The 12,756-nt window shown below is 50.8% G+C and overlaps 1 protein-coding gene across 1 annotated transcript in view; it reads right to left on the bottom strand.

The window, feature by feature from the left end:
* ARGLU1 (arginine and glutamate rich 1) overlaps positions 1–12,756 on the bottom strand; it is a 174,720-nt gene that overhangs the window by 123,479 nt on the left and 38,485 nt on the right. The window contains exon 3 of the mRNA XM_069636575.1: positions 10,583–10,666. Coding sequence (XP_069492676.1) covers positions 10,583–10,666 — 84 coding nt within the window. The remainder of the gene's footprint in view (positions 1–10,582; positions 10,667–12,756) is intronic.

Below are 12,756 nucleotides of genomic sequence, written 5' to 3'. Positions count from 1 at the left end.
TCCTCAGTCACTCTACAAACTTGTGTAGTACAGACCTATACTAATAGTTTGATTAGCTAATACCAAGAGGACAAGACTGGTGTAGTCTTCCTGAGGGTTACTGCATACAATCTTGCCTAACACAGTCATCCTGGCCCAATCCAGAGCAACTAAGATCATGGATTTCCCGAACTTCGCAACCTCCTGATCACTTGAGGAATGACTGGGACTGGAGGAATTCCCTGGAGCAGTACTGTTTGCACTTCTGGTTTACACTGGTCGCAGACAGATCCACTTGAGGGGTTCACAAAAGGGTGAAGATCTCTTGAGGACTTCCTGGGCTAGTTACCACTCGTGGGAGATTATGCTCGGAGCATCTGCCACTGTTTTCTACACTCCGGCTAGTTGAACTGCCGATAGGGAGACGACTCTTTGAATTGCCCAGAACTAGAGCTGCATTGCTTCTCTGCATAGTGGTAGTGACCCTATATCTCCTCTCTTGTTGAGGTAGCACATGGCCACTGTGTTGTCTGTCATCAGGACATAAGGCGTTCAGCACTAGTCTGCCCTCAGCTCTAAAAGGTTGATGTGTAGTTTAAACTCCTATGGAGACCAACGACCGCCGATTGATGTGTTCCCCACCCCGTGAGTGAGGCGTCCATAATTACCTTCATCTCCAGCCATGGTTACCAAAAGGGTTCTCCCTTCAGAATGTTTTCCTTGCAGGCCCACAACAGAAGGTCCTGTACGAGACTTCTCGGAACCTGAAGGTGGTCCCACATCCTGTCTGAGAATTGGGATCAATGAGCCCCGAGAGCCCATTGGAGAGATCTCATTCTCAGGCAAGCCTCTGCCACCCATGAGGCAGAGCAACCTCAAAGTCGAAGGCCGGAAGACGCGGGCACTCTGGAATTTTGTGACCATCTGCAGAGGATGACTGTCATCGTGGTGCCTCTAATCGATGACATCTGGAAGGAGGGCCTGTTGGTACTCAAGAACCCCTCCACGGCACCAGCCAAATAGGACCGGTACGAGAAGAAATACCGGGTCCCCGAGACCGCTCCCCTGTGCCTCAGGGCCCAGCCAACACCAGACTCGGTCGTCTCGGCGGCGGCAAAGAAGAAGAAAGCGGCGGGGTCAGGAGCCTCAACGTCGAATTCCCCTCCGGACGGCGAGGGTAGGAAGTTGGACGCCATGGGGCGACGGGTCATACGCCATGGGGCGACGGGTCATTTCGGCGGCGACGATCAAAGCGGCCAACGCCCTGGCGATCGTGGCCCGTTACGACAGGGAGCTCTGGTTTAAGCTGGCCCCCATATTGGACTTCCTACCGGACGACAAGAGGTCCGAGGCCCTGGAAATACTTCAAGAAGGCGAGGTGACGTCGGACCACGCCATAACGGTGGCAACCGATATTGCTGATACTGAGTTCCGCCAGCTGGGCAACAGAGTTTGCCTACGACGATGGGGTTGGCTCCGGGCGACCGACTTCCGTCAGGACGTCCAGACCAAGGTGTTGGACATGCCGTTCGACGGCAGCAACTTGTTCGGGAAGGCGGTGGACGAATCCCTCCAAGCCATAAAGACGGACACTGAGACGGCCCGCGCCCTAGGAGCCCCTCAGCAACGACGGCCCTGTCGGAGCTCCGGAGGCAGACAGGGGGCCTCCAAGGGATCCAGCGGCGGCTCGTCGTCCTACCGCCAGGCGGCACGCTCCTCGTCTCAGGAGGCCTACAGGGGTCGCGGCAAGCAGGGAGCGCCTCGCCGCCGTCGGCAAGGGCGGCAAGGCCACCACCTCCAAGCAGGACTAAACCGGCCGTGGCCTCGGGCCCCCACCGAAGCACCCCGGTGGGAGGCCGGCTGATGAATTTTGTCGGCGTGTGGAAGTCCATCTCCACCGACCGTTGGGTGCTGGATACCCTGGCAAGAGACACTATCGAATTCCTGAAGAAGTGTCCTCACGTTCCACCTGTGGCCAGGAAGGAAAATCACGTCCCGCAGCTGCTGTTGGAAGTACGGGCGATGCTCAGGAAAGGCGCCATCGAGCTTGTCCCGAAGAGGCTCCGGGGTGTACTCAAGTTACTTCCTCGTCAGGAAGAAGACGGGCGGCTGGCGCCCCATCCTGGACCTTCGTCGTTTGAGCAAATACATCAGGCCACAAAAGTTCAGGATGGTCACCCTCCAGCAGGTGCTGGGACAGCTGGAGGAAGGCGACTTTCTATCGTCGTTGGACCTGGAGGATGCATACCCACGTTCCCATCCTCAAGTCACCGAAAGTTCCTCAGGTTCGTCGTCCAGGGACGCCACTACCAATTCAGAGCACTGCCGTTCTGATTGAAGTCGGCCCCCAGGGTCTTTCCCAAGTGCCTAGCACCTGTGGCGGCGCGGCTGCGCCTGCAGGGGATTCACGTCTACCCCTACCTGGACGACTAGCTCATCCGCTCAAGGACGAGGGAACTCGCCGTCGAACACACTGCGAGGACCGTCCAGCTACTCACAGACCTGGGATTCGCCATAAATTACCCAAAGTCCCACCTGGTGCCCTCGCAGGTGGCCCTGCTTCTGGGAGCGAAGCTAGATACAGTGAGGCGCCTGGTGGCACCGTCGGAAGAACGGACGAAGACCATTCTGGGCAAAGTGCAGCGCCTGCTAGCCACGGACGTGGCCAGGGTGAGGTCCATCAAGTCCCTCCTGGAGATGATGTCCTCTTGCATCTACCTGGTGCGCCTCTGCAGACTTTGGATGCGCCCTCATCAAGAATTTCCCGACGCCCGTTGGATGAGGCGACGGGCACCTTCGAAGACAGGGTCCCCCTCAACGAGGTGTTCCGACGGCCGATTCAGTGGTGGGGCGTTCGAGCCCACCTCACGGCGGGCAAGGACTTTCAGACGCCGGCGTACCAGGAGATGCTGATGACGGACGCCTCCCTGGAAGGTTGGGGCGCCCACACCGGAGATCTCCACGCAAGAGGCCTCTGGCTCCCGGAGGAGAAGCTCCTGCACATCAACATCCTGGAACTCTGAGCCGTGTTCTGGGCTCACAAATCGTTCCTCCCGCCGCTCAAGGGCAAGGTGGTGCGGATCTTCACGACAACACCACGACAATGTTTTACATACGGAAGCAGGGAGGCACCAGATCCCCAGCCCTATCCAAGGAGGCACAGGATCTGTGGCACTGGGAGGGGTCGCCCAGGGGATGTTCCTGGTTCCCTGCCACCTGGCAGGAAAGAAACACCATCGCCGACTCGCTCAGCAGGGAGCTGCGCGCGTGTCACGAGTGGGAACTGCGCCAGGATCAGGTGGATCAACTCTTCCGACGATGGGGCAAACCCCAAATCAACCTGTTCGCAACAGCGACGAACTCGAAGTGCCAGAGGTTCGCCAGCAGGTTTCCCCAGCTGAGAAGCATGGGTGATGCATTCTCGTTCCCCTGGGACGGCCTATACCTGCATACGTTCCCTCCGTTGCCGTTGCTGCTTCGACTCATCAACCAGCTCAAGAGGTCCCGGTGCAGGATGAGCCTCGTCGCACCGGTGTGGCCGAGGCAGATCTGGTTCCCGGACCTTCTGGACTTGTCAACGTCCCCTCCCATCAAGCTGTCGGCGGACGCGGATCTTCTCTCCAGAGAAGGAGGCGCCATCTTCCACCACGACCCGGCGTCGCTGAACCTGCAGGCTTGGCTCCTGCAGCGCTAGAGTTTGGAGGGTACGATATACCGGCCGACTGCAGAGAGGTTCTTGCAAAGGCCAGGGCGTCCTCGACTCTCAAATGCTACGGTCACAAGTGGAAGAGGTTCTCTATCTGGTGCCGAGCACAGAAGATCAACCCCCTACGGATTACGGCCCCTCAAGTGCTGCCGTACCTGCTATCGCCCATGCCTCCATTAAGATTAATCTGACGGCGATCTCCAGATATACCAGAACCACAGAACGGACGTCCCTGTGGTCCCATCGACTGGTAAAAGAGTTTATGAAAGGACTGTTCCAGTCGTTCCCGCCGGTGAAGGCCCCGGCCCGGGAACTTAACGTGGTGCTGACCAGGCTCATGGGGCCCCCATTCGAGCCGATGCACTCCACACTGATGAAGTTTGTATCGTGGAAGACTGCATTCCTGGTGGCCATTACCTCCGAACGAGTGGGAGAGATCCAGGCCCTATCCTGCAAAGCACCGTACTTGACTTTCCATGCCTCGAGGGTGGTGCTTAGGACGCACCCCTCCTTTATGCCCAAGGTGCAGTCGGACTTCCATCTTAACGAGCCCCTGGTGTTACCTGTTTTCTTGCCGTCTCCTTCGTCGCCGGCCGAGAGGACTTTGCACTCGCTGGATGTGGCTAGAGCGCTGAAGTTCTACGTGGACCGCACGAAGAGTTTTCGGAGGACATCACAGCTATTCGTGAACTTTGGACCTGTGAATCAAGGGAAGGCTCTTTCGAAGTCTTCTATTTCCAGATGGCTCTCCGGCTGCATCATGCACTGCCACCGGTTGGCTAACCGACCGCTGCCAGGCCGTCCGAGAGCCCATTCGACCAGAGCGATCGCTGCTACTACGGCGTTCCTATCTGGTGTGCCCCTGCTGGACATCTGCAGGGCTGCTACGTGGAGGTCGACGCACACCTTCACGAGATTCTACTGTGTCGATCGGGATTCCAGGGAGGAGTCCAGGGTCGGCCAAGCAGTGGTGCGCAACCTGTTCGCTTAAGGTGAGCCTGGTGAGGAGGTAAGAGATGCTTAATGTAGAGTTTTTTGTATTGCTTAATGTTGAGCCTTTTGCCACCTCCCGTGGTTGTGCATGTGTGTACTGCTATGTATTCTTATATTCATGAGCATGCGAATCCATGCCAGACCCCATGCTGGAGAAGGAACAAGTTACTTACCTGTAACTGTTCTCCAGCATGGGTCTGGCATGGATTCACATGCGAACCCTCCCGCCTACCCCTCTGCGGCTCTTCACTTGGTCATACTGCCACTTCACGTGCTACCAAATCTGAGGATGGCTGCCAGAGGCGGGGCTTAGGGAGATGGCAGTCATTGGCTGTGGTCAGTATGACGCAGAGATCAGTGATTGGTTACTACTACGAAAGACAGATCAGAAACGAAACTGATACTGATTTTTCTTTACCGAGGATTCCCAGCCTGACGACGGGGAATATTCATGAGCATGTGAATCCATGCCAGACCCCATGCTGGAGAACCATCCAACTTGTCCTTCCAGAGGAACATGTTCAAAAGCCCAAGCTGGGTCTCTCCTCCATCCTTCTTGGAGATTAGAAAGTAAGGGGACTCCCATAGTCTGCCCAGTGGCAGAATCTGGTCCATTTGCTTTTATCCTGTGTCCTGGTAGCCTTGCTGCTGGCGCCCTGTATGATCTCCAGATTGGCATGTGAGGCTGAGGTGCCGAAGCATTACCTGCTCAGGTACCACACTGAGGGCTAGTTTCCCTGGGGCTGGGTGGATGACTGTGCCCCCTTGCTGTGACAGAAGATGAGCAGGGCCCGTCGGGAGGTGAATCGTGGCACTTCCGAGAGACTGAGCCGCTCCGAAAACAATGGCCTGGCCGGCCACCATGGAGCTATTAGAATGATGAGGAGTTGGCGAGACTCCTTGATTTTGCAAATTACCCTGTGAATCAGGGGCATGGGCGGAAAGGCATAGGATTTCATGCCGGTCCACTACAGGTGAAATGCATCACCCAGAGCCAGGGACCTGACCTTGCTAGGATGCGAACTGGGGAACACATCTTGTTGTGCCAGGTGGCAAAGAGATCCACCTGGGGGTGACCCCACCTGCAGAAGATCTCCTGAATAACGAGGTTGTTTAGCTGCCATTGGTAATTGCCCGCTCCCAGCCTGCTGAGCCTGTCCGCTTCCAGGTTGGATTCCCCTGGGAGGTAGACTGCCATGAGGAAAATGTAGTTTTCCAGGGCCCACTCCCACATGCTGATCGCCAGTCTGCACAAAGAAGGAGGGGGGTGGGGGGGTGGTCTGGTGCCTCCCTGCTTGTTGAGTTGTCCGTCTGGATGAGGACGACCTTACTCTTGAGAAGTGGTAGGAAGGCCCTGAGTGAGTCAGCTTTAGCCAATTTATGTGGTATTCCTGCTCCCGTCGAGCTCAGGTGCTGTGAACCGAGAGATAATTCAGGGTGGCTCCCCAAGCCCTCGAGCGAGGAATCCGTGGCGACGGTGGCCTGCGGAGTGGGCGGTCGGAAGGGCTTGCCCAGCCATAGGTTGCAGTCTCTGGACCACCAAGTTAAGTCCAGGTGGAGAGATGGAGGAACCTTGATCATCTCGGATTGAGAGCCCTGCTCCTGGTTCCACGAGGCTGTGAAGTGCAGCTGAACCCTCCTCATCCTTAGTCTTGTGTGCGGGACGGCCAAAGGACCACTGCCATTAGACCCAGGAGATGTTGGCACCACCATGCCGAGGTCACCTCTCTGCTGAGGAAGTGGGAGGTCATCCTCTTGATAGCCGAGATTTTGTTTTTCGAAGAAAATACCTTCTGGGAGCACGTGTCCCAGATGAGGCCCTAAAATGTCAGTCTGCATGGGTTGCAGCTGCGACTTCTTGAGGTTGAGCAAAAAGTGGTGTACCGCTTCCGGAGATGGAGCCATGACGAGCCAGTCGTCGAGGTATGGACAAATGTGGGAGGCCCTGCGCTCCGAGGAGGGCCGCCACTGCATTCATGAGCCTGGTGAAGACGCTGGAGGCCGAGTTGAGGCCAAACGTAAGGACCTTGTACTGAAAATGGTAGCCCATGATCCTGAACTGAAGGAAAGAACAATGGGGTTGTCAAATTGGGACGTGCAGGTACGTGTCCTTCAGATCCAGGGAGCACATCCAGTCTCCATTGTCCAATGTCTCTGCTATAAAAGCTGGCGTAACCATCTTGAATTTATGCAGGGGTAACGAGAGGTTGAGGGTGGGAACGTCCAGTACAACTCTCAGGGCAGCCTGGTTCTTCTTCTGAATGGCGAAAATCCTGGAGTAAAAGCAAAAGCCTCACTGGGAGGCTGGGACTTCCTCCACTGCCTGGCTCTCTACGAGCGATCAGATCAGTGGCAAAAGAGTTGCTAGACGGCGAGCGGTCCGGCTGGCTAGATCTACATTCCTGAAGCCTCTGAACCCTCAATACGTACGACCACTCTCGAAGAGCTGCTGAGATTGAGTGTACTATTTGGGCATGGTCTTTGAAAGGATGGATAAAGACTTGGCTGTTTATGAGCTGTTTTTCTTTTTGTCCAGCTCTTCGTCCGTGGAGGAGTGGAACAACGTCCCCCCACCCCCCCTCTCGAACGGTAGATTTAATATGCGTTCCTGGGTGTCCGGGTTGAATTTTGTTTCCTGGAGCCAGGCTGTTCTCATGTCCGTGGCAATGCAGATGGCACGCCAAGGGGTGTCAATATGGGCATAGTGGATTCCATGAAATCATGCACCACCAGCTTAGCCTCGGCTAGCCCCGCCTTAAAGCGTGATTGGCTCTGGGAGGGGCGCTCCAGGCAAAATTTCCCGCAAGAATCTTTGGTTGGCGGCAGCCAGCATGGTATCTGCTTTGGCCTCACGAAGATGCAAGTATGCGTTGGAATGGAGTTTCTTGCCGTACGCCTCCAAGATCTTCTCCTCCTTGCCTAGCAGCGCCACAGGAGGAGGCGGCTGAGGACGACAGACTTGGAGTACAGTGTTGCCGCAGCTACATTGACATGCAGTGATGGTCGCGTGGCACACCTCGAAAAACAGCACATCGCTTATAGACAACAATGCCAATAATCTATCCACAAACAATTTCACCCCTCCGCCTACACCTCTCTAACTCTAACCAGACACAACCACAGCCCTACACCGCAACAAAACAAACCTCACCTAGACTCGCACAACAGCCGGAAAACACCCCAAGTCCAGCGAAGTGTTAACCATGTTGTGGCTGCCAACAGCACATCACTGCTCTCTTGCACTTTTCCTGCTTACTCCCACTAACTCTCACCTCTTCCTGTTTCAGAGTCTGCAGAGCGCCAGGGGACCACTCCGGTGGTGATAGTGCGCAGTACAAATATCCTTTAACATTAACATAGTTGGCAGGGTGGAGAGAGCACGCCAAGCTCAATTTGGAATATACACACAGTACTGCAGTTTGATTTTCTTGCCCGTGGAGGGTCACAGACACAAGAGCTGGACCAACTCAATCCATGGCAACTGTATATACATGACTTTAAGAGCATTGATGAAATGAGTGTCAAGCTGCGAGTCGGTAGCAAGAATGAAAGGGAGTTTGCAGAATGCACTCAACAAAATATCCACCCTACAATCCAAAATTAACGCTAAACAAAACTCTTCAGATCCCGTCCTCAAGCAAAAATATACCACCTAAACTTCCCCAGACTCTCCTGTGCCTTTCAGCTTCATGCCACTCACCACCTCTGAGGTTGAAAAAATAATTTCTAACCTAAAACCATCCAATTGCCAAGGTGACACTTGTCCAGCTCCGATCATCAGGGAATCGGCACATGACCTTGCTCCTTTCATAACAACCATCATCAACGCCTCATTCCAATCGGGAGTGGTCCCTAATAACTTGAAGGATGCTTGGGTCATCCCTCTTCTAAAAAAAACAACTCTGGATCCTGAGGTTCCAAACGTTATAGGCCCATCACCACGGTACCATTTCTCTTAAAAATCCTAGACAGAGCAGCTTACTTACAGATTCAGAATTCTCTGGAAACCAATAACCTACTAGGTTCCAGACAATCTGGCTTTAGACCTAAGCATGGTACGGAGACAGCCCTCCTAGACCTCAAAACCCAAATTGAGGATCTTAAAGACAAAGGCAAACTAGCATTACTACTACTATTAGACTTATCCGCTGCCTTCGACTTGGTCAATCACCAAATTCTCTGTCATCTAAAAACTGCAGCCCACTTCTCTGATAATGCCACGAACTGGATCAAATCTTTCCTGGACAACAGACATATGAGGGTATTCTCGGCAACATCTGCAGCCGACCCGGCGCCTGTCCCGTGCGGTGTCCCCCAAGGATCTTTCGTCTCCCCCACCCGTTACAATGTTTTCACCAAACCGCTGTTTGACGTCCTTGACTATCTGGGTGTCACATACACTAATTATGCCGATGACACCCAGATACTCATCCCCATCACAGGTGATTATTCGGTAGATGCGAAAACCCTAAATGACATCTACCTTGTCATTCAAAACTGGATGGCTCAACATGAGCTCTGTCTTAACGACGACAAGACAGAGCTCCTCCATCCTTGGTACACAGCAAAGACTCAACAAGTTGGTCCTTCTGTTTAGCTCCTTCAATATTGATGGTAACTCCATAAAAGTCTCCAAAGATACTAAAACTCTCGGAATTTACCTCGACTCCACTCGTTCCTTCCACAGACAAACAAATGCAGTCGCAGCCGCTTCTGCCTACACTTGCAAATTGATCACAGCGTGTCGCCCCTTCCTCTCTTCCCAGAATTACATAACCCTTGCTAGGACCTTGGTCATGTCCAAACTAGACTATTGCAACGCACTGCACCAAGGCACCAACCAATGCAATCTAGACAAACTGCAGATCATACCGTTAGAGCAGCCCTCAATATCCCGAGATCAGCTCACATCTCAGAAACTAGGAAAAACCTTTGCTGGCTGACAGTCTCCCAAGGGATTTCCCTAAAATCTCTTGCCCTGACCGAAAAATGCTTGAATAACCAAGCCCCTTCCTACCTATCCTCTCGGTTTACTCAATATACCCCACCTCGGTCACTAAGATCTACCCACAACCAGAGCCTACTAATCCCTAGATAAAAGCTCCAAACAGCCAGTGGGGCTAGGTTCCAGTTTTGGCAGCCAAACTGTGGAACTCGCCTCTCACGATTAGAAACCTGCCTTCCTTGAACCTATTCAAACACAAAGCTAAACTTTGGCTAATCACCTCAGACGACCAATTGTCACGCTAAATAATGTGATTATGTATGGACTTTGTCCATTACTTATTGTAATTGTAATCCTCTGCTCATTTAAATGTCCTTTGCAACGTAATACTGTGCCTGTAACCGTTGTCCTAAGATATGCGCCCGGTAGCCTCCGGGCCTGGTTTGCGCTATACAAATAAATACAAAGCAGACCTCTAGCTAGCAGCATACGATTGGTTTTCTTTTTTAATTTAATGTCAGAAATGAAGGAATCGCCCACAGACTGATTTCATTGTTAAATACTGTGCTGTATTAGATGGACCAAATGGGAAAGCAAAGTTCAAAATTCCACAATAACAGTCTATACAAAACACACAAACACTTGAAGCAGTGACACTGACCCCACAAAAAGTAGCTTAACTGACTAAGAATTCCATACAACTTACAAGAAGGGGGTACCAGTAATGGAGGGATGGAGGGGTGAAGGGGAGACGGGGGTGGGTAGATGGGTGACTGGTAGGGCTGAGAGGAGAAACCAAGCATGGACAGCTCATCCTGGGGTCGAGGTGGGGAGCAGCGATGGGCTGCATTCCTGGTCATGGCAACCATACCCCCTGCATCATAAAAAAAGGCTAACCAGGAGCAGGAATTATGATTTTTTACCAATAGGATAATTGAAGTTAATTTGTGTGAACGTACCAGTTTAGCTTGTGCATCTGCAATTTTCCGGTTATTCTCTTCCAATATTCGCTCCAGTTCCTCACGCTTGGCGCGTTCTTCCTCCTAAAGGGGAGGATACGGCAAGGTATTAGAGTGAGAAAAACAATGTGTGGGGCTCCTTCTCCATTCTTTCCGGATAGTCTTTTTGTGTGCAATGACTTAAGAGTAGCCTCTGAGGCCACCTTCTTGCTCTCAAACAGTAGTGCTGCCACAGAAATGGCCTGCTGCACTACATTTTAATCAACCCTCCCAGACCACACAGTATCCAACTAAACCCTCCCTACTCAGAAGCCTAAAAATTACCAATACATTAATATCACACAAATCAACAATGACAACTAAGTAAATGGAAAGTATTTACCAAATTAAAAAATATATATAAAATATAAATAAAGTGAATAGTTAGGTCTCACCAATTACGCACGTATACCTACGTTATTTCTTTACCTATACTCCTTTAATCAGCATTAAAAGTTGAATATTTACTGTCTTGTCCAGTGTCCTGCAGAGTGTGCTCCTCAGCTGCCATACGCACCAGCTTCCTCTTTAAAATGATTTGTACTGTTAGCTTGGCAACACCTGCCATCAGCAGCTCAACCATTTACAAGAAACAACATACAAGGAAGGCTGAGCTGAGGAATGCAGATGTTTATGATAAGAAGGAACAAAAATATGTAAATCATTCCTAAGGCAAACAATAATAAAAATACATTTACTGTTAGTGAAAAATACAGAGGGTAATCCATACTTTATGGAGGTATGGGCTTTGTTGTGGCCCAAAAAAAAAAATATGCTTGTAATAGGTCATCTGTAGACGATAAAATTTAAGATGGCCTAAACTGTCATGTGAGGTGAAGACAACCATAGCGTACAGATGAATGCTTTGCGGGAGAAGTGTCAGTTATGTAATTTGAAAGCCATGGGGCCAGGGACTATGTGGAAGTATTTCAGTGTACAACACACATCGAATACATTACAATATTTTTGAGGGTCTGAGAGAGGTCAAAGGCGTTTCTGTATGAATTTTCTAATATGAAACCAAGCAACTACAAGAAGAATTCTCACCATGGTTAGTAACAAGCTACTAATTTCCACTACTCACTCCAGGAATGTACACAAAGGAATAGTAGTTCCGTTCGTGAAATAACAGAAACGTTGGCTATAGAATGCGCTTAAAAAGTAAATTATGTGTATGCAAGACTAGGCGCTAGTGCAATCCATTACAGCAAAAACCAAACCACAGACAAGCCACTGTAAATCATTTAAAGGGAAAATGTTGTAGACAATTGCAAACCACTTACATCCCAATCAAAAAACAAGCAATATGAATTTGGCATAGATGTACAATGATGCTGGTCATCCTTTAAAAATACATCTGTTTTAGGATACCAGTGCGCAATATCCAACGAATACAAAAGCGTATTACCAGATGATCATTCCACAGTGGAATGCAAGCAAATGGAACTTAGTACAGTGGCAAGTGTGTGGGTGTGTGCATGTCCGTTTTGTCAGGTAATGACAATGTAAAACCTAGATTGTAAGAACATGCGAGGAGAGAGCCAAGAACCTGGAGCAAATAGTGAGAATTGTTCAAATCTTTAGTAGCAAATCACTGTCATAGAAAGACATTTCCTATTAATTTGCACTTGTGGTGGACCAAAACAAACAAACAAAAAAAGACAAAAGAACATTAGTACTAACTTGTTGCATTACTTCTTTAAAATGTGTATGGCAGTCATTGGAAAGTCGGTAAGATTTTTTGGATTGCACAGATAGAGCGAAGGAAAATATATGATCGAGCCGACAAGGCATGAAAAAGAAAAAAAAATAATATTCAGTGCACTTAAAATTCTACGTTCCAATAAAAACTCGCCTCCTTGCGCCCAACGATTTGGGCTTGCCACCCTTCACCAGGACTTGTGCATGTTTACTCTCTCGCGATTATTCCTTTAGAGGTTGTGCGTTAGCTACAAATGGATGACAAAAGGGTAAGAAGAGTGTGGCGATTACACCCACTCATTCCAGTGTTTTAGAAATAATTCTTGAAAAGGTGAAAAAGGTCTTTTAATCAGCTTTGTATTAACAAATGACATGATTGAGTAATGTGTGTTCTAGAAAAGTTGGGGGCCTACAGGCCAAAAGCAGATGGAGTA

Source organism: Ambystoma mexicanum, chromosome 7p, assembly GCF_040938575.1.
Source record: "Ambystoma mexicanum isolate Mex_15411 chromosome 7p, UKY_AmexF1_1, whole genome shotgun sequence".
NCBI classification, from domain to species: domain Eukaryota; kingdom Metazoa; phylum Chordata; class Amphibia; order Caudata; family Ambystomatidae; genus Ambystoma; species Ambystoma mexicanum.
The sequence above is the reverse complement of the archived record's forward strand: the minus strand, read 5'-3'. Positions and strand labels throughout refer to the sequence as shown.